Below are 21,658 nucleotides of genomic sequence, written 5' to 3' on the forward strand. Positions count from 1 at the left end.
TTAAGTGCTTTGTACGTAGTAAGTATTCACTGTGTTAGCTATTATGATCATTTTATTTTTGTGATTATTCCCCACCTCTAAGTCTCTCAGAGGATAGAAGCCTGTCTGCCAGTCTCCCCCGGCCCCAGTTAGTCATCTTCCTTCAGTCTCACTTCGAGAACTTATACTGCAATCTAGGTCACCCTCCCCCCCACACACCACACACACACCCACGGACACACACACACAGGTCAGCAGGGCCTCAGACACAGAAAAAAGTTTAATTCTGTTGCGGCGGAGGGTCCCGGCTCCGGTAGGGGAATTTGGTTTTGGATTTTGTTCATGTGGGGATTTATTTGGGAGAGTCTGGTCCTTTCAGTGGGACCTGCCCGGGAGAATGAGTAGAGAGAAGAAATCAGGAGAGACAGGGAGACTAGACAAAACCAGGGAGGGCAAAGGGAGAAGAGACGACGGGATAGAGAAAGGAGAGGCAAATAGGGAAGAACAGGCACAATAGACAGACGACAAGAGGGCCAGATAGAGACAAACGAGGGAAACAGAGAAAGGGGGACCCCAAGCCAGACCCGACTGGACCAGGGATGTGAGAGCGGTAGGGGTGGAGGGCTTTGGAGGCCGCCGCGGGACAGAATAGGATCTAGTCCAGCCAGATACAAGAAATGGGCCCCTTGCCCCGGCCCCGGGTGCCGGGCTGGGGTAGGGGGCTCGTGTCTCAGTGCTGCAGTGTCAGGGGGCCCTGCCCCTCCCCGCGCTTCGCTGTGTAAGGCACCGGCTCCAGCGAGGTCCGCGAGCGCGCGGGGGGAGGGGTAGGAGGGGGTCGAGGAGTCCGTGGGGTAGGGGAAGCCGGCAGCCAATCCCCGAACCCCGCCCTGGGCACGGGGGCGTGGCCTGGAGCCGCAGCCCGAGACCGCCCCGCCCACTCCCGGGAGCAAGGGCGCGTCTCCACTCGGTCCGACGTCTTAGCGCGGCGCTTTCTCCCAGTCTCTCCCGTGAGCGTCCGTGCAGCTGGGCATTTGGTCTGCGGCACCCAGGCGTCCCGGCGCCCGCCCGCCGCTCACACGGTACTCTCCAGCATCCACTCGGTGCTGGTGAAGGCCAGGCGCGCCCTGGCGGAGCCCAGCCCCAGGTCTCCATCCTCCCCGGCCGCGCCCCCTCCAGCCCCGTCCAGGTGCGGCGTGGACCGGTGGCGCTTTGTCCGCCGGGCGCGGCGCGGGTAACTGTGGCTCTGGAATAGCGCCCCGTAGTCCCCATCGAACGAATAGCGCTGCTGTGGCCTCGGCCGGGCCGCAGCCCCTCCAGGAACCAGAGCTAGAGTAGGCGGCGCCGAGGTTGGCGGCCCCAGAGCGCCGGATCGGCTCCTTCGCGGGCCCACCGCGGCCCGAGACTCCTCCCCCGAAGTTTCCTCGGATGGCAGCAGGCACAGCGAGGTGGCCGAGCCGCCCAGAGAACGTCCAAGGACTGCCTCCGTCTCCGCGGTTGCCGCCTCGGCTGCCATAGCCTTGGACTCGACGGCGATAGTAGGGGCGGCTGGGGACTCCACCTCACGCAGCGCCTCGTAGCGGTCCTGGGCAGGCAGGGCAGGGACCTGCGCCGCGCCTGCGCCGTTGGTCTGCGAGCAGACGTGGCTGACCCGCGGGGGCGACCTGGAGCCCTTGACGCGGCGGCTCTCCCCGTCGCCGTACACCTTGTAGCGAATCATGAGCAGAACGATGAAGACGAGGACCGAGGCGACGATGACGCCCCCAATGGCGATGATCATGGTGCCGCCCAAGAAATGGGCCCTCAGCGGGCGGCAGGGTGCCGGATCCCCAGCCGTGGTGAACTGCACGCAGCCCACCACTCTTGTGGCCGGCAGCGCGGTGGCCCCGTCGTCGTAGACCGCCAGAACGCACAAGTCGTAGGCGCGACCCGCCGCCAGGTCATTCACCAGGAAGGTCTGACTGGTGGATGGGATCATCCTGCAGAAGGGGGCGGGGTCAGGACGGGGTTAGTCCCACCCCTTAGCCACGCCCCTTTGCTTTCTGCCCCGCCCATGGTGAGCAGTGGGAACTAAACCCTGCTACCAAAGTCTCACCCACTACTGAGACAACAGCAGCAATTCAAGCACCGCCTTCATCAACATATTCCCACCCTTTCAGGACCCCTCATCTGTATGCCCTGCCCTCAGACCCACCTCCTGGCTGCGCTCATCACCCACTGGGACAATATATCTGCCATTCATGTTCCCTCCTCTTCATATTCTGGCCCCTGCAGTGGGGATATGGCTTTTAAGCCCTGCCCTCAAGGGACATGCCCCCTAGCTCTGTCTCACTCCTGCTAGGATAACTGCCACTCGAGGTCCTTCATCTAGGCATTTCTACCCCAAAACTGGGCCAGTGCTACTGGCCACCTCCCTTTTCTGCATCCTCCATGCCTCACTCAGGTGGACGCTAAGGTCAACTCACAGTGCCTGTCACATTCCTACTGGAACAATGGATGGATGCTCTTCTAGTTCCTCTTTTATACATATTCATGCCTTTCAGGGAAAACCATGATGCAGGTCACTCCCCCTCATCTGCATGCAGCACCTTTAAGTAAAACATCTAGCTTTGGCCAGGTGCGGTGGCTCACGCCTGTTATCCCAGCAATTTGGGAAGCCAAGGTAGGTGGATCACCTAAGGTTAGGAGTTCGAGACCAGTCTGGCCAACATAGTAAAACCCCCATCTCTACTAAAAATACACAAGATAGCTGGGCATGGTGGTGCATGCCTGTAATCCCAGCTACTCAAGAGATTGAGGCAGGAGACTTGGTTGAACCTGGGAGGTAAAGGTTGCAGTGAGCTGAGACTGTGCCATTGCACTCCACCCAGGGCGACAAGAGCAAAACTCTGTCTCAAAAAAAAAACAAAAACCTAGCTTTGTCTATGTCCTGGCACAGTTTCCAAGTCCCTTGACTACATGTTCCCCACATTGCTACAGGCCATTCCCCAACCAATTGAACTGTGGCTTCCAGGCACACCCCACAACGGCCCACTAGAGATGGTTCCCCTACTGTGTGTAGGCCACATCCAGGCTGCAGGCCCTGCTCCTTGTCCAGATATTAAAGGCAACCACCTGATATGTTCCTGTGCCACCAAAAGTCACCAAATCACGCTACCAGAAGTTTCTTCCCTAAAGGGGTCAACGTAGCCAAGCACACATCATGCTGCTTTCTTGCTGCAGGCCTCTCCCCTCGATGAGGGCTAGTGTAGAGACATGGTTAAGATGACAAAGTCCGGCGCCCAGACTGCCTGGGTTTGAGTCTCTCCTCTGCCATTTGCTAGGTCTGTGACCTCAGGCAAGTTTCTCTGTTCTTTCATTTCGTTTGTTTTGCTTTGTTTGACACAGAATCTCGCCGTATCACCCAGGCTGGAGTGCGATGGCGTGATCTCGGCTCACTGCAACCTCTGCCTCCCAGGTTCAAGCGATTCTCCTTTCTCAGTCTCCCGAGTAACTGGGATTACAAGCACCCACTACCATGCCTGGCTAATTTTTGTATTTTTAATAGAGACGGGGTTTCACCATGTTGGTCTAGGCTGGTCTCAAACTCCTGACCTCAGGTGATCCATCCACCTTGACCTCCCAAAGTGCTGGGATTACAGGCATAAACCACCATGCCTGGAGACCTTCTCCAAGTTTCTTAACCTCCCTGTGCCTCCTTTTCTTCAAATGGGGATGATAAGAATTCCTATATCCTAGAGATGGTGTGAGGAATGAATGAGTTAACAAAGCCAGGGCCTGGCACTTAATGATATCACCATTAGCTTGCATCTCACCTCATGTTGGCCAGTAACCCTGCTGTGGCTCACACTGTCCAGCCCACTGCATTCCTCCTATCTCTAAGACCCTCCCCTCTGGAGGGCCATTCCGACTAGGCCTTGGCCCTCTTCTGTTAAGCACATCCTTCCCACACTGTGGGCCATGTTCAGCCTCAGCTAAACCCGGACTGCCCGGTCCACATTGATTTGCATGGCTAGGATGCAACCTCACTAGCTCTCTTCTCCTGCAAAGGCTTTTAGTGGGTACCTGGAGACAAGGACCACCCCTTCCACTTCTCGGGACCATGCAGAACAAGCTCCACCCCTCAGACAGGCCACACCCCCACTTCAATGGGCCTGCTTCTCTCTCTGATATGCTTCCCCTTCCCCTCCAGCTGGGACACCTTCTGGCCCTGAAGCTCCATCTCTGTCATCCCACCTCTGGAAGGTTCCCCCACTACCAAGAGCCACCCTCCAACCAAAAGATTTCCAGTCAGGGCCCCTCCCCTTCAATAAAGGTCCACCCACTTCTCCAACTCCACTCTACCCACCCCTGCCTGCCATTTCAGAGACCACTACCGCCCACCCCAGCCACCCTCGGCTGCACTGGCTTTAAGCCTTCCTCTTCTTCTCCTCATCTCTCCTCTCCAGAGCCCTGGATTCCACTTGCTCCTTCCCCTAAATAACCAGTGGCGAGGGGCTTCCCCCACCCCTTTTCAAGGACAGAGGCTGACTCCTTAAAAAGCTTGAACCCCTGGGTCTCTAATTGGCTGCAAAACCCAAGCAAGCAGCTAAGCAGGCTTCTGGTTGGCTGTCACCTCCGCCCATGACAGCGTGAGGAAGTTAACCCCTGCAGCACCATAGCATAGGAATCTGCAATGAGGGGTAACAAACTAGAACTGGGGCCCTACAGGGAAGAGGAGAGCCCCAGGGTCTGTTGCCCAGCTGGGGACAGGGGGCCTTGCACATCTGCATCCATGCAGGGTCTGGGGGCTTGTGAATTTCCCCCACCCCACCACGTGGTGGCCATGGGTCAGAGCAAAGGAAAGAGAGGGACAGAGAAGTGGAGAGTCACAGAAACTAAGAATTATTTACAGAAATATATTATCCGTCTCCCCTCCCAGCAGTGGGTGCTCAGCAAATGTGTGTCAGTGTAAAAAAGGACAGCTTTGCTACTTTCTGTGTGACCTTGGCCAAGTGACACCCCCCACTGAACCTCAGTTTTTCTGTCTGTGAAATGGAAAGGGGGGTCATCACGCCTTCAGGGCAGAGTTGGGAAGATGGAAGGAAGTAGCAAGCTCGGAAGCTCCTTGTGAAGGTTTCTGTTTAGTTCCTTGTTCGTCCCAGTGTTTGTAAAGCTGGGCCAGGACCTGATCTATCTCAGTAGGCCCAGGGCCCAGCACAAGATGGGCACACGGCAGGCATTACTCAGTGTGTCGTGACCAGAATCAAAAAGATGATTCTGGTAATGAGAAGGGAAATGAGGAAGACAGAGACAAAGGAAAGGAGAGACTTTTTTTTTTTGAGAGGGAGTCCATCTCTCTTGCCCAGGCTGGAGTCCAAGGGTGCGATCTCCAATCACTGCAACCTCTGCCTCCCAGGTTCAAGCAATTCTCCTGCCTCAGCCTCCCAGGTAGCTGAGATTACAAGTGCATGCCACCACACCTGGCTAATTTTTGTATTTTTAGTAGAGACAGGGTTTTGCCATGTTGGCCGGGCTGGTCTTGAACACCTAACCTCAAGTGATCCGCCAACCTCAGTCTCCCAAAGTGCTGGGATTATAGGCATGAGACACTGCGCCTGGCCAAGAGGCATTTTTTCATTCAGCCAACACTGGGAAAGCACCTACTACGTGCCAAGCCCGTGGCCAAGAGAACACTGGAAAGGTGGAGATAGAGGCCAAGAGGCAGGTTTCTGAGCTCTGACAGCCAGCAGCTGGGGCTCCCCACAGGTAGGGAAATCGCTCCAACCCCTCTGGCATCTCCAAGTGAAGCCAAGCACAAGACTGAAGCATTCAGCAGGTTCTCTACAATGTGCATGAGGGAGGCGGAGATAGGAGAGACGTCCATGTGCCTAACAACCATTTATCAAGTGCCCACTGTGTGCCAGTTCTGTGGCAGAGAGCCAGACCAAAAAAACTACCAAGATGCATGAGGCACAGCAGCTCACACCTGTAATCCCCACACTTTGGGAGGCCAAGGCAGGGGGATCACTTTAGCCCAGGAGTTCCAGATCTGGCTGGTCAATATACCAAGACCTCATCTCTACTAAAAATTTTTAAAAATTAGCCCGGTGTGGTGGTACAATCCTATAGTCCCAGCTACTCTGAGGAGGCGGGAGGATTGCTTGGAGCCCAAAAGTTTGAGGTTGCAGTGAGCTATGATCAAATCACTGCACTCCAGCCTGAGGTGACAGAGCAAGACCCTGCCTCAAAAAACAAAACAAAACAAAAAGGCTGAGACAGAGAGACATGGCAAGGCCAAGGACACCACCTACTGTGGAGTCCCACGAACTATGAGCTCCCTGAGGACAGGGACTGGATCTTGGTTTCCCTGTGTCCCCAGCACCCAGCTCAGGAGTTTGCACAAAGCAGGGGCTCTATGCATAATGAAGGCAGAGAAGGTAGAGACAGAAAGGTGACAGCAAGAGAATAAGGAGGCAATGGGAGAGAGTAACTCTTTTCTTAAAATATCTGTGACACCATACTGCCTGTCCACACCAGAGCAATGTCTTCAAACCCAAGGGAGGTTGAAAATAACATATTTTTCTCATATTTTTTGTCTTCTGTTTCTATAATGTACCCAAAGTGTTGGTACAGTAGTACTGGTATATAATTTATAAGTGTCACTGTAGGTAGGGCGGGGTGGCTCACGCCTGTAATCCCAGCACTTTAGGAGGCCAAGGCAGGCAGATCTCTTGAGGTCAGGAGTTTGAGACCAGCCTGGCCAACATGGTGAACTCCCGTCTCTATTAAAAATACAAAAATTAGTTGGGCATGTTGGTGGACACCTGTAATCCCAGCTACTTGGGAGGCTGAGGCAGGAGAACTGCTTGAACCCGGGAGTCTGAGGGTTGCAGTGAGCTGAGATCATGTCACTGCACTCCAGCCTGGGTGATCGAGTGAGGCTGTCTCAAAAAAAAAAAGTCACTGTAAATGTGTGTGTGTATTTCACACTCCAAAATGTTTAACTGAAGAAGTGCCCAATCAGATTGCTCTTGGGAGCAGTGATATTAACTATGAGCCCCATGAGGGTAGGGTTCATGCTGGGCTGGTGATTGTTAGGGCTCCAGTGCCCAGCCCTGGCCTGGCTCAGGTAGGTGCTCAGCAAATACTTTGTATGAGCATGAAAAGCAGAGACAGTGAGAAATAGAGGAGAGAGGGCAAATGAGGGCGGGGACAACTCTCACAGCCATCTAGAACCCTGGCTGAGCAAGAAGGCCAAGGGAATGGGCAGGTGGGAGGGAGGATCCCCCTGGGCTTGGGAGGAGGCCCTGGGACAGCAGCACCCGCACCCACCTGTAGACGAGGGAGTCATCCACGGAGCTGTTGTACTGAACCTGATACATGCGGATTCCCGGCACCGGCCTCTGGGCTGGCCAGCGGATAAGCACGGAGTTCGAGGTGAGCTCGGCTGCCACGAGCCGACGCTCAGCCGTGGAATCGTTGGCACCCGGTCGGCCAGGCGTGGCAATGTCAGAGGAGCCAGGCTCAGTGAGAGGTGGCGGAGCAGCCGGCGGGGGCGCCATCAGAGGCAGAGGTACCACGCACACCTCCACGGGCGCTGTGGCTTCCCCAGCGGCATTGGAGGCGATGCAAGTGAAGGTGCCGCTGTCCCGCAAGGTGGTGATGGTCACATCCAGCGTCCCGTCCCCCCGGACCCGGGTCCGGCTGGAGTTCCCCAGCAGCCGCCCATCAGGCGCCACCCAGTGCACCACCGGCTCGGGGTCCCCCACCGCTCGGCAGCGCAGGCTCACCGCCTGGCCCTCCACCACCAGGGCCCTGCCCCCCGCCTGCCGCGTGATCAGCGGAGGCTCACACAGGAACTCCTCCTCGGGGATGGACCAGAAGTAGCGGTCAGTGAGGTGCTCAGGCGTGGCGCACGTCTCTAGGTCGTCCTCGCGGGTCAGCCGCCGCAGCCAGAGCAGCTCGCAGTTGCAGTGCAGCGGGTTGCCACCAAAGCTGACGGTCAGCGGCGTAGGCGGCTTGGGCCCGGTGCCCTGCGACCTCAGAAAGAGCCCATCGGGCGGGAGTTTATGCAGGCGGTTGGAGGTCATGTCCAGGCGGACCAGCTTGTGAAGCTGCACGAAGGTCCCCTCCGCGATGTGGTCGATGAGGTTGTGGTCCAGCGTGAGGGTGTTCAGGTTCACCATCTGGCCCACCGCCTCCCACGGCAGGGCCTCCAGGTTGTTGTAGGACAGGTCCAGGTCCTCCACGGTGGACAGGAAAGCATCGAAGGCCGCTGACTCCACCCGGCGGATCTGGTTGTTGCCAAGGATCAGGTGGCGCAGGTTGCCCAGGCCACGGAGCTGGTCGCCTCGCACCTCCGCCAGGCGGTTGCTGTCCAGGTGCAGGGCACGGAGCGCGCGCAGGTCGGCGAAGGCACCGGCTGCCACCTGACCAATGGTGTTCCGGGAGAGGGTGAGGTGCACCAGGCTGGTCATGTTGGCGAAGTCTCGGCGGCGCACGGCCGCAATGAAGTTGTCGGTGAGTCGCAGCTCCACCACGCGCCGGTCAATGGCGGGTGGCACAAAGAGCAAGCCGGTCTTGGCACACAGCATGGTCAGTGTGGGTGCCACGTTCTGGCAGATGCAGCGGCCAGGGCAGGGCTGGCCACGAGATGCCCCTGCCCAGAGCAGCAGCAGAAAGGGCAGGGCAGCAGGCGGCGGCGAGAGGAGGGCCGAGGAGAAGGGTCCTGGAGCCATGGTGCAGTGGGAAGGCCGGAGGGGTGGGAGGTGAGACCTGCTGGAGAAGGAGCCGGTTACCCAGGCGTGGAGCTTGGCCACAGGGACGTCCTGCTACGAGTCAGACCTCGATCCCTCCCCTACCGCCTACAGCTGGGTTCCACAGGATGGCAAGAGGACCCACTATCAGCTATTATTATAATATTTCCATGCTGGGCACAGTAGCTCATGCCTGTAACCCCAACACTTTAGGAAGCCGAGGCGGCAGATCACCTGAGGTCAGGATTTCCAGACCAGTCTGACCAACATGGTGAAACCCCATCTCTAATAATGCAAAAATTAGAGGTGCCCGCCACCTGTAATCCCACCCACTGGGGAGGCTGAAGCAGGAAAATCACTTGAACCAGGGAGGTGTAGGTTGCAGTGAGCTGAGATCGTGACGTTGCACTCCAGTCTGTGTGACAGGGGCAAGACTCCATCTTAAAAATAAAAATAAAACCATTTCTATGCTGATTGATAGATTGCCCCTGCCCTTACCTTGTGTGTCCCACCCTCACCTCTGCCCCTCCCACAGTAGCTGCCAAATCTCTCATGATCTCCCAATCAGAGAGGTGACACCTGGCCCAGCCTGGGGCCTCTAGTACCCGCTAAATATTCTGAAAACCACTGTTAACTATGGTTTAAGGCCCTGGCTGTCCAAGCCATACTCTCTGGCTTCAAATCCCAGCTCTGATACTCACTAGCTGTGTGACCTCCAGCAAGTGTCTGAACCTCTCTGATTCTCGGTTTCTTCATCTGTAAAAGGGAGATCGAAATGGGCCTTACTTCTGTGAGGATTAAATGGATTGGTGAACATGGCATACTTAGAACAATGCCTGGCACATAAAATATGCTTATTACATGTTAGTAGTCATCATCATCATCAAGTGCTTAATATGCACCAGGCATAGAACTGTGCTCTATTACTGAGAGGAAGTACTTTGAAATCAAACAGACACAAGTTCAAATCCTGGTTCCCCCTTTGCTAGCTCTGTGATCCCTCAGATCAATGATTTCCCCTAACTAGGCTGTAATTTCTTGATCTGTAAATTGGGATAATAATCCAACCATCTTCATTCATGTACCACTGAACATGCCTGGCATACAGTAAGTACTCAATAAATGTTAAGGGTTTCCCCCCTCCCACCTCTGGCATTGGCAGGGAGAGTGTGAAAGTGGGAGGGACTGAGAAAAACATATCAGAGTCTTCCAGTTCAGCCTCAAGAAGTCCTTCTCTGAGGTCTGGTTTCATCCTGGGCTCAGCTGAGCTCCCAAGCAGGGCAGACTATTATGCTCACATCTTTGGGTACACACAACACACACACACATTCACACACACACTCTCACACTCACGCTATGTCTCTGCTCCAGGCAAAACCTTCCGGCGGGGATTCCCCCTGCAGCGGCTCCAGCCCACGACATGTCAGTTCCCATCACAACACAGGGTGGGTGGGGGGGTAAAGAGGAAAGGATGGGAAGGGGGCGTCCCTGAAACTGTTTTCACCCCACCCTGCCCTGTACCCTAACCCCTGCTGGCTCACCTCCCAGGAATCTGTGTTTGGGGCTATGGCCTTAGGTGGCCTTGATCTTCCTGCCTGTGAGGAGGGCGCCTAGGACTGAGACCCAGAAAGTCATAGAGAGAAGCGAAGACAGACAGGGAGAAACCAGCGGGAGGGAGAAGTGGACTGGCAAAGAGAGAGAGACAGATTCAGAGAGAGACAGAGAGACAAAAGGAGAATGAGTCTGAAAGGAAGGTGAGCAGACAGAAAACTGAGAGTGAAGAATGAGACACAGAAAAGAGAGACAGAGACATAGAGATGGAGAGAAAGGGAGAGACACAGTATTAGGGAGACAAAGACAGAGGAGGAAAGAGACAGCGACTAAGGAAGACAATGACTGGGCTGAAGGCAGAAAAAGAGGCCGGATCGGGGTGTCCTACCATCTCTGAGTTCTCCCCAAATCTGTCCTTCGCTCCCTCTAGATCGCTGCTCTTCAATGTACTGAAAACCCTGGCCTAGAAGGGGGGAGTCCAGAATTAGGAGGCCAGACTCTGCACCTGTTTAGTGTGGGGTCTCCAGGGCTCAGAACCCCAGTCTATGAAACAGAAGTCCAGAGCCTCACCTCCTGCAGCTGGGGTGGGGCTCCAATGGAGGGAATAATAATAGCAATGGAAATGGCTAACATTTATGAAGAACAGTACAGCACTGCAGGACAGATCCGCCCCACTGCCTGGGTTCAGACCTCACCTCCCCACTGTGTGACTTTAATCAAGTGACTTCCCCTCTCTGTGCCTCGGTGTGATCATTTGTCAAATGGGAATTTTTTTGCTATGAGGATTCAATGAGATAATATTTTATGACATGCTTAGAATATTTCCTGACAAAGCAAACATTACATACATGTGAGCTGCTGCTATTATTCTTATTATTACTATTAGTAGTATTAATTTATTATTTTCTCCAGCTTTCTCAGCCACCAGCAGACCAGGCTATCAGGAGATCTTCCCACACCCATGCACGCGAACACACACATACACACACACACACACACACACACACACACAAAATAGGAAAACATATTCAACTCTCTAAATGCAGAGGTCATTTCATGTCTTGACATATTCCTGTATCCTTTACTGATATCACGAGAAAACCCTGCTTTCCCAACAACCTTAACCATCCTGAGATTGAATGTCACCTGGCCTGAAACCCCCACCTGCTCCCCACAGCCTCCTGGTCACCACAAGCCCTCACTCAACTATGATGTTCCTGACCTTGTCACCACTCCCCAGCCTTGGGCAGAGTGGTGGGCATCTGGCTCTTCAGGGAACTGCCCTCCCCGGCACTGAAGTCCACGTTAGGCAGGGTCCCAGGCCCCCAGGTGACTCACAGCAAGCCCCATCTCCCCACATCCCCCCTACTCACCTCTCTTCAGGGAGTCAGGGCCTGGGCCAGCACCTGCAAGGGAACAGAACCGCCTTGTTAGCATCATTCTGGCTCTTCTCTGGGTAGCAGATCCTGCCTCAGAGACCATCCTGGCCAAGGAAGTCCCTGGTGTGATCACTCTCTCAGTCCTCCTGCTGCAGGTTTTGCATAGTCTCAGAGGAACCCCGAAGTCCTCTCCAGACTCCTAGGAGATGAGGCCTCAGGGCTGTTCACCCCCCACAAAGTCCAGGAGACCAGGACTTTAGCCCTTTGTCCTCCAGGGTTTCAGGAGCCAAGAACCCCAGCCCCCTTGTCCCTCAGACCCAAGAGTCTAGACCAAACCCCTGGCCCACCTTTAGAACCCAAGAGTTCACATCCCAGCCCCTCAACTTCAAAGTATTGAATGGTACCAAGAGCTGGGGAAGGGCCAGAGTTTCCCATCCTTGCCATGATACCATTGCCTATACCAACATGTGTGGCCATGTCAAAACCCACACAGGCCCACAACCCCAGTCTCTATATCCAGATTTCCATGAACATAGCAACAGGATCTGTGTGCTCCCCACCCTCTATGGGCACTTGGCCTGGCATATAGACACACTGTGTCCAGGGACCCCGGGGGGACCCCAGCGTACCACCACAGGTCATGCCACATGGGCCTCAAACCCACTGGGCCAGAAGTAGGGATAGCCTTGTGCCAGGGCACAGGCACATGTGTCCTTCACATACATGTTTGAACATAGACAAACCCACTCCCCAGAGGCCAACACTGAAACACAAACAGACTCACAACATAGATGGTTACATACCCTCAAGGTTGGCACACCTGCATACAACACTGACTCTCCCCTGCATGTTCACACACACACATGCACAGATACAACAGAGAAACTCATGTGCCCCCTAACAGACAAGCAGGTCCATGCATCTACAACAGATATACCTTGCACACTCACCAGCATACAGGGGCACACATGTCTCACAAATGCACACCTGCACAAAGATACACAGGTGCACACTCTTAAATGCCCAGACACACTCATATAACTTCACACATCCCCATGTTGCAAAGTTGATACAGCACCACACCAACATATACACACCTCACACACACACAACCACAAGCACACAGATATGAGGCTGATCCACACTGGAATACGCACACAGACACAAGAAGATCCACCTTTGCAGACATTCCAAGATGTTCACTTATAACAGACACATGCTCACAAAACAGTCCTGTGATTTACAGACTTAGAAATGCACACACAATAGTGAACCACAGTAGCCTAGTCAATGCTCAGATTCACACTCACACAGTCTTGGACACACATCCCTCCCAGCCCTGAGGCACCCCCCCACCACCCCACCTACTTACTTCCCAGGCCCAAGAAATCCTAACATCCCTCCAGCACATTGGCATCCTCCCGGCAAGGCCCCCCAAAAACCAGGGCACAAGCCAGCCCAGAGGTCAGAGTTCAGCAGGTGGAAACTCAGAGGATTTGGAGGTTTGAGTCCTAGATCACCATTTCAAGGAGATCCTCCCACCAGCAGCCCCAAAGGTCCCCCAACCTGGCCATCAGGATGGAGGTAACTCCCGCTCCATCTGCAGTTGTCTGGCCGGTGGGGGAATTAGGGTGGGGTGGGTGGGGAAGGGCCCGGTCTTCGCCCCCCCAACCCCCACCTCGGGGCCCATCTGTCCATTTCTCGGCCTCTCATCCCCCCTCCATCTGTCCACCTCCTGGCTGCCCATCCCCCCCAACCACCGGGAAGGGGAAGACATGGCTGCTTCCCCCCGAGGACCGCTAAGGACCCCCCAGTTGACATGGACCGAGGGAGCGGCAAACTCCCCTCCCCCAAATCCACACCGAGGCCTGGACCCACAAGGCGCCGAGCCTCAGTCCCCAAGCCGGCAACCTGCCGTGGACTCACAGATACACACCCTCGGAGACATACAACCCGCAGACACACACACACACACACACACACACACACACACACAAATGGACACCCGAGCGGGCACACCCGGCTCCACAGACCCGGGGATGGACATCCAACCCGGACACAAACACCTAGCGCAGCCAGCCGCGCACGCACCCGGGCTGGGGGAAACCCACACCTGGGCACACAACCCACGCACACACACACCTGCACACAGCCCCTCCGATGGGCTCGCGACAGCCCCCAGACACACAGCCGGAGGGGCGGCCGCTCGGGGCGACACGCGCGCACAGCCGGACACGCCGGCCGGGCTCGACACCCGCGCACACCCGATGGCCACACGGGCAGGGCGCCGCACACGCCGGCGCCGGGCACACACAGGGCCGCGCGGGCGCACGCCGGGCCCGCCGCAGCGCCGCGGACACACACTCGCACGCTCGCACGCTCACACCCGCGCACACACCCGCGCCCCCGCCCGCCGCTCCGCGGGCCGCTGCGGGCCGCGCTCACCCAGCCCGGGGGGGCCCCGGGCCCGGTCCCGCCGCCGCCGCCTCGCTCCGCGCCATGGTGGGGGGAGGGCCGGGGGAGGGGGCGCGGTGCCGCGGGGCCGCCTCCCTCCCGCCTCCCGCCCTCCCTCCCGAGCCGCCGCCGAGCTCCGCCCTCCGCGCCGCCCGCCGCCGCCGCCGCCGCAAGGGGGGAGGGGGCGCCGGCCGGTGGGGGCGGCCGGGCGGGGCGGTAGCACACCCGGGATCCCCGCCCCGAACCCTCCGCAGACCCCTCTCCATTGCGGAGCCGCCGCGGGCCCGCCCCCGACCCCTCCCCAGCCCCACCCCCAGCTCTGCCGGCCTCCCCTGAGACCCCCCCAGACCACGCCCCAACTGGCCTGGGGACCACGGATCTCCCTACAGAGACCTCGGATCGGGTCCCAATACCCAGGGGGACCTCGGATCAGGTCTCACCTCTTTTGAGAACCCAGGCGATGTTCTAGAACCACCCAGAACCGTAAATCATGCCCTGCTCTCCTGCTTGACCTCAGACTACGCCCCTCACACTGTCAGGGACCCCAGACCATGCCCCCAAATCCAGAAGAATCCCAGATTATATCTCAGCATCCAAGGGGTCAGGACCACCCCACCAGCAACCCTTAATCATATCCCAACATTGAGATGGAGCCTCAGACCACATCCCTTCCCTCAGGGACCTCAGATCATACACCAACATCCAGGGAGACTTCAGACCATATGACAGCTTCCAGAGAAATCCCACATGGTGCCTGACTCCCTTTGGGGACCCAGATCACATTCTACAGCCACCCAGAACCACAAACCAGATTTTCTACTTCTTCTTGGGGACCCCCAGCCATGTCCTTCTACCCTCAAGGATGCTAACCCATTCCCTTACCCCCAATATGAACTCCAAACCATGTCTTTTAGGGGGCCCTATAATGTCTCTTATCCCATAGGAGACCCTTAAACTGTCCCCATTAACCCCATTAGACTCCAAGCCATCCTCAACCCCTTTGGTGACCTTAGACCTTTCTCTCTCCTTCCCCTTTAAGGCATCCTTTGGTTCACAAAACCCCCCAATTAGCCCCAGTTTTTTCCCACCCCCCCTACTAGTCCTGCCCCCTTGAGGACCCTGTCTCCTTCCTGCTCCGATTCTTTCTCTTGGACCCTGAAGATCCCCCTGCCCTGTGACTTCTATGGAGCCCAGAATGCCTTGCTCCTTCCTAGTTCAGACCCCTTTGCCCATCCTCTGTCCCATAGCCGACCCCCAGCCCTTTCCTCAAACCCCACCGAGTGTCTCGGGCCACTCTTTCTGAGATATTCACAAGGTCCTCAAACCCAGCAAGTTCTCCCCTAAAAATCTGTGCTGTTGCATGCAATGCCCCAAATTCCTAAGGCCTCAAACCCTTCTCATTTTGGATTCCACTGAACGGAGGTCCTCCCCTAAATCTATTTCCTAATTTTTTTTTTTAAGACAAGGTCTCACTCTGTCACCCAGGCTGGAGTGCAGTGGTGCAATCTCCACTCATTGCAACCTCCACCTCCTAGGTTCAAGCCATTCTCCTGCCTCAGCCTTCTGAGTGATTGGGATTACAGTTGTGCGCCACCACCCCCAGCTAATTTTTCTTTTCTTTTTTTGTTTTCTGTTTTTTGGAACAGCCTTGTTTTGTCAGGCTGGAGTGCACTGACACGAACCCCACTCACTGCAACCACCTCTGCCTCCCAGGTTCAAGTGATTCTCCTGCCTCAGTCTCCCAAGTAGCTGGGACTACAGGCGTGCCCCATCAGGCCTGGCTAACATTTATATTTTTAGTGGATATGGGGTTTCACTATGTTGGCCAGGCTGGTCTCAAACTCTTGGTCTCAAGTGATCCTCGGGCCTCGGCCTCCCAAAGTGCTGGGATTACAGGCATGAGCCACCACACCTGGTCTAATTTGTCTTGTTTGTTTTTGAGTCAGAGCCTGGCTTCGTCGCCCAGGCAAGAGTGCACTGACATGATCACAGCTCACTGTAGCCTTGACCGCCTGGGCTCAAGTAATCCTCCCATCTCAGCCTCCTCTGTAGCTGTTTTGTTTTTAGTTTTGTTTTTGTTAGAAATGGACTCCCACTATGTTACCCAGGCTGGTCTTGAACCCCTGACCACGGTGGTCATGAGCCACTATGCCTGGCCTAAATTATTGACATGAAGCCCTCTCTATCCTCCAGATCAAGCTCAGCTCTGCAGATAACTCCTTCTAGTGAACCCTGACCCCACTCACAACTCTGAGATGTCCCTGGGGATACTCGCAATCCCCCTAGTCTCCAGATTCCTTCATCACCACCACCCAGGCAACATCCCCACCTCCCACCATGGTTGCTAGTGCTCCCTGCTGGAGCGTGGGGGTAAGAATAACAACAACAACACAAGTGAACACATATACAGCACTATTTATGTGCCAGAAACGATTCCAAGGGTTTCACATCCATCACTTCATTCAATCTTCACAACAGTCAAATGAGGCAGTCCTATTTCCATCCCCATTTTACTGATAAGGGAAATAGAGTCACGGAGAGGTTGGGTCACTTGCCCAAGGTCACACAGATAGTACGTGGCAGAACAGGGTAGGGGTGAAGGGGAAACAGGGTGAGGGCAGGCCTGGGCTGGAGAGGAGTAGAAAAGGGAGGGAGAGAATAAAAAGATAATAATAAGAGAGACAGAGATGGAAGAAGAAAGAGGCTGAACTCCCGAGGGAATTTCAGCCTCTTTCTTCTTCCAACCACTCAACCAACCAACCCCTCTCCTCTTCCAGCTTCTTGGTTTTGTTGTTCTTGTTTGTAGAAATGGGGATCTCACCATGTTGCCCAGGCTGGTCCTGAACTCCTGGGCTCAAGTGATCCTCCTTCCTCAGCCTCCCAAAGTGCTGGGTTTACAGGCGTGCACCACCACTCCTCGCCCCTCTTTCAGTTTTAACGATGACTTTACTTTTTTTTGAGACAGGCCAGGCTGGAGTGCAATGGCATGATCTTGGCTCAATGCAACCTCTGCCTCTCGGGCTCAAGCGATTCTCCCACCTCAGCCTGAGTAGCTGGGACCACAGGCGCCCACCACCATGCCTGGCTAATTTCTGTATTTTTAGTAGAGATGGAGTTTTGTCATGTTGACCACGCTGGTCTGGAACTCCTGGCCTCAAGTGATCTGCCCGCCGCAGTCTCTCAAAGTGCTGGGATTACAGGTGTGAGCCACCATGCCTGGCCCCTTGTTCAGCTTCTATGATGACTTTTCTATTCCTCCAACACACCAGCCCATAGCAGCTCCTGAGCATATACACTCTTCTCCCCTTTCCATGGCTGGTTTTTTCTTTTCATGAAGGTCTTTAATGTAATCCCTTCAGAAGGAACTTCCTTTTCCATCCCTAATTTACACACACCATTCCTACCTGGGCCCCCAACCAGCATTCTGATATTACTTTGAAATACATTAAAAAGAAGAAGAAAGAGGAGGAGGAGGGGGTTGCTAGATGGATAGATGGATGGATCTATAATAAAGTAATACAGTAACATGTCAGTGGTGGCATCTAGGTGATGCGTATATGAGTGTTCGCCATAAAATTATTTCAACTTGGCCAGGCACGGTGGCTCACACCTGTAATCCCAGCACGTTGGGAGGCCAAGACAGGCAGATTACGAGGTCAGGAGTTCGAGACCAGCCTGGCCAACATGGTGAAACCCCGTCTCTACCAAAAATACAAAATTTTACTGGGCGTGGTAGCACGTGCCTGTAATCCCAGCTGCTCTGGAGGCTGAGGCAGGAGAATCACTTGAACTCAGAAGGCAGAGGTTGTGATGAGCAGAGATCATGCCATTGCACTCCAGTCTGGGTGACAGACCAAGACTCTGTCTCAAAAAAAAAAAAAAAAAAATTGGCCGGGCGTGGTGGCTCACACCTGTAATCCAAGCACTTTGGAGGCCAAGGAGGGTAGATCACCTGAGGTCAGGAATTCAAGACCAGCCTGACCAACATGGTGAAACCCCGTCTTTATTAAATAAATAAACAAATAAATAAAAATATTTCAACTCAGGCTGGGCGTGGTGGCTCATACCTGCTATCTCAGCATTTTGGGAGGCCAAGGTGGGAGGATCACTTCAGGCAAGGAGTTCAAGAGCAGCCGGGCAACATAGCAAGACGCCATCTCTAATAAACTTTAATATATATATACACACACACACACATAAATAGTTCTTTCAACTTGGCTCCATGTTTGAAATGTTTCATAGTCAGTGTTGGGGAGTGGAGAAGCAGGACTCTTCTGGTGGTAAAAAAACAGCCCCACCACCATTTCTGTCTAGCACATCACCTTATTAATTTCCCTTATAGTACTTACCACTCTCTTTTTTTTATTATTAAAAATGTATTTTAAAAAGAAAAAAAGACACGAAGTCTTGCTATGTCATCCAGGGTGGTCTCGAACTCCTGGACTCAAGCTTTCCTCCCTCCTTGGCCTTGGCCTCCCACAGTGCTGGAATTACAGGCATGAACCACTGCGCCTGTCCTTTGTCACCCTCTTAAGGATTTTGTTTGTTGACCTATTGTTAATTATTTATTTACTGTCTAGTCATTGAAATGTAAGCCTCCCGAGGTGTCTATGTTGGCAGGGACACCAACATCCTCCGGTGCCCAGAACAGTGACTGCTACCCAGGAATTCAGTAAACAGGTGTTCTTTTTTAAGACAGGGTCTCCCTCTGTCACCCAGACTGGAGTGCAGTGGCTTGATCATGGCTTACTGCAGCCTCGACCTCCCCAGGCTCAGGTGATCCACCTCAGCGTCCCAACTACAGGCACTCACCCCCACATCCAACTAATTTTTTATTTTTTGTAGAGACAGGGTCTCCTTATGTTGTCCAGGCTGGTTGCACACTCCCAGCCTCTAAGATTTCCAGCCTCGGCCCCCCACAAAGTGTAGGGATTACAAGGTGTGAGCCACTGCACCAGCCAACATGCACACTTTTTGTTGTTGTTATTGAGAGTTTCACTCTTGTTGCCCAGGCTGAAGTGCAACAGCGTGATCTCGGCTCACTGCAACCTCTGCCTCCTGGGCTCAAGCTATTCTCCTGCCTCAGCCTCCCGAGTAGCTCAGATTACAGGCATGCACCACCACGCCCAGCTACTTTTTGTATTTTCAGTAGAGATAGGGTTTCACCATGTTGACCAGGCTGGTCTCGAACTCATGAACTCAGGTGATCCTCCTGCCTCGCTCTCCAAAGTGCTGAGATTGCAGGTCAGGAGTTCAAGACCAGCCTGGCCCAACATATGTTCTTATGCGTCTTGGGAAAAGCTAGGCTGGCTCCAGACTCACTTCAGGGACCCCAGGAAGGAATAAATACGACCTTCTAGTCCAGGTTCCCTAGAAGAAAAGGGTATACCCAGCAGCGGGAGAATGTTTCATGAGGTCAAGGAATGTGGGAGTTGGCCTGAAAAAAGGGCAACAGGTTGAAGTAAATATCTTAATTCTTTCCCTGGAGCTCTAATTCCTGCCACAAACCTAATACAGACCTTCTACCAATCCCATTCTTCAGGCCCTGCCCCAAGCCTAGGCCCCACCCCTAGACTATTAGGCCCCCGACCCCAATCAAAAAACTCCAGCCCTTTTTAAGCTAACCATTCCGGCAGAGCCCTACCGCTCGGTCTCTATCTTAGAGACCACCCCAAGTATAAAATATTCAGAACTCCTCAGCCTAGCCCCTTGCCACACACACACCCTCAGCCTGAGCCCCACCCGTGCACCTTGCTCCTCCCCGAAAGCATCCCGCCTCTCTGCCTAAATTGGGTCTCTGAGGCCTAAGCTAGGTCCAGCCCGCTCAGCTCTGTCCTAAAGACCAGCCTCCACTTCTCCAACATGAGCCCTGCTCACAGTCAAAGTTAGGAAGTCCCCCAGGTATAGGGCCCAGGCTCAAACATCAGGGAGCTTGGATCTGTGGGCGCTTAGAGGATAGGTTGGTGGAACTAGAGGAGGCGGTCCCCAGTTTATACTGCCTCTCCGGAGAGTAGCTCGAAACCCGAAGACACGCCCCATTATACTGACTCCTCGTTGGATGGTGCAATCTGTTCTGGTCTCTCTGATTGGTCCTTCCACAATCCCTAGTCATACTCACTCTGTATTGGACTGCGCCTGTGAGCTGCCTTCTCTGATTGGCCCCTGCTTTCCGATGCTTTGCTCCTGATCGGGCGAGTCCTAGTGCATGGCTCTTTCTGATCGGATCGTTTGTAATCACAAGCCTGGATGGAACAGAAGTTTCACTATGGAGGAAGGGAGTACCACGGAGGAGGAGGAGGAAGAGGAGGAGGAGAAGGAGGAAGAGGAGGAAGAGGTGATTCCCTAAATCTCTTGCCTAAGAGAGGGTGTGGCCATTGAGCCCAAGATAGCCTGGGGTTAGAATTCCAACTGTACAAACCACGGGTGCCTTTGGCTTCTGTGCCTCAGTTTTTCATCTTTAAGTTGGGAAGAATAATAGTACCTTTTTAATAAAGTATTGCAAGAATTAAATGAGCTCATGCTTATAAAATGCTTACAGAAGTTCCTGGTACATAGGAAGCCCTCAAGAGGAGGGTCAGCTATTAGTATTCATTTGATCATGTAATTGCATGACCTTGGATGAGTCCCTCTGCCTCTCTGACCTCTGCAGGCCAGGAGTTCCTTGTCCATTTAATTGAATGATCCCCTCGTGTCTCTAGCTCTCCTCCGCCTCCATCTCCTGCCCTCAGGGACTGGGCCTGTGATTAGAGGGAGGGACAGAGAGATGGGGATAGGAAAAGGGCACTGGTGAAAAGCAGAGGAGCTCAACCCAACCTTCCAGAGAATTTAGGGCAGGGTGAATTTCTTTATGGACCAGTGTAGAGTGATTCTATCCCAAATCCCTCATGCAAAGGACTTGCCCTGATTGAGGGTGAGTGGGCAGGAGATAGGGTGGAGCGGAGTGGTAAGGGGATGCTGTGTTAAGGCTGGGAGGGCTTGGAGCTGGGCTTTTTGGACCCTACCTGTGGGAATGCCAAGGTTGGGGGACGGCAGCCCAGGCCCAAGGTCACTGTGTCACTGTTGCCATGGCAACAGCCACCTCTCTACCGGGAACCTGAAAAGGGGTGGGGGGGAGGGAGTTCCCACGTCCCTGAAACAGGGGACAGAGAGGGGAACAATCAGAAACATGGAAGAGAAGCAGAGAGACAGAAAGGGTGTGATTCATCTGTGTGAAGACCTGCCCATCTCAGAATTCTCAGAGCTCGGTACACTGTGGGTGCTTAATCAATGTCCCTCAGAGACAGACACAGAAAGCCTGAGAAAGTTCGATGTCCAGAGATGCCAGAAGAAAGAAAAGAAGAATCTTCAGATGGGGGCAGGTGTCCCTTCCCTGTCTCCTCAATCGCACACCCCTAGGGGTCGACTGAGGGCCCAGGTTGGACTTCACCTTCTCCAGCCCTGGCCCCTCAGGCCTACCCAACCATACAAACCATCCACCCCCAGCAGCTCCTGAGATCTTGAAGCATTTATGTTCAAACCTCTTTGGCATTTAAATTCTTCCTACCTAGGGGCTCAGTGAAG

General features: G+C 54.4%; 1 protein-coding gene across 6 annotated transcripts; it reads right to left on the minus strand.

The window, feature by feature from the left end:
• Positions 1-243: 243 nt before the first annotated feature.
• Positions 244-14,160, minus strand: LRFN1 (leucine rich repeat and fibronectin type III domain containing 1). Of its 6 annotated transcripts, XM_078359626.1 has the most exons (6): positions 14,090-14,160; positions 11,639-11,671; positions 9,416-9,470; positions 9,074-9,154; positions 7,291-8,733; positions 244-1,955 (listed from the first exon to the last, which is right to left on the minus strand). In XM_078359626.1, exons 5-6 carry the CDS (start codon positions 8,694-8,696, stop codon positions 1,052-1,054), a joined length of 2,310 nt encoding a protein of 769 aa, XP_078215752.1. In that variant the 5' UTR covers positions 8,697-8,733; positions 9,074-9,154; positions 9,416-9,470; positions 11,639-11,671; positions 14,090-14,160; the 3' UTR covers positions 244-1,051. The 6 variants fall into 6 exon arrangements, with proteins under 6 accessions (XP_078215752.1, XP_078215751.1, XP_035140646.3 ...); XM_078359625.1 differs by lacking the exon at positions 9,074-9,154; XM_035284755.3 differs by lacking the exon at positions 9,074-9,154 and having other exon boundaries at positions 7,291-8,736.
• Between the last annotated feature and the right edge of the window lie 7,498 nt (positions 14,161-21,658).

Source organism: Callithrix jacchus, chromosome 22 (genome assembly GCF_049354715.1).
Source record: "Callithrix jacchus isolate 240 chromosome 22, calJac240_pri, whole genome shotgun sequence".
In the NCBI taxonomy this organism is placed as follows: Eukaryota; Metazoa; Chordata; class Mammalia; order Primates; family Cebidae; genus Callithrix; species Callithrix jacchus.

Excerpts from the sequence above, each read along its gene's own strand:
- LRFN1 (XM_054249391.2), bottom strand. The coding sequence starts at position 12,493 with ATGCAGGGGAGAGTCAGTGTTGTATGCAGGTGTGCCAACCTTGAGG. Across the intron at positions 11,672-12,447 it reads CAGGTGTGCCAACCTTGAGG|GTGCTGGCCCAGGCCCTGAC; the intron begins GTATGTAACCAT and ends GTTCCCTTGCAG. Across the intron at positions 9,471-11,638 it reads CCCTGACTCCCTGAAGAGAG|ATGAAGAAACCGAGAATCAG; the intron begins GTGAGTAGGGGG and ends TCCCTTTTACAG.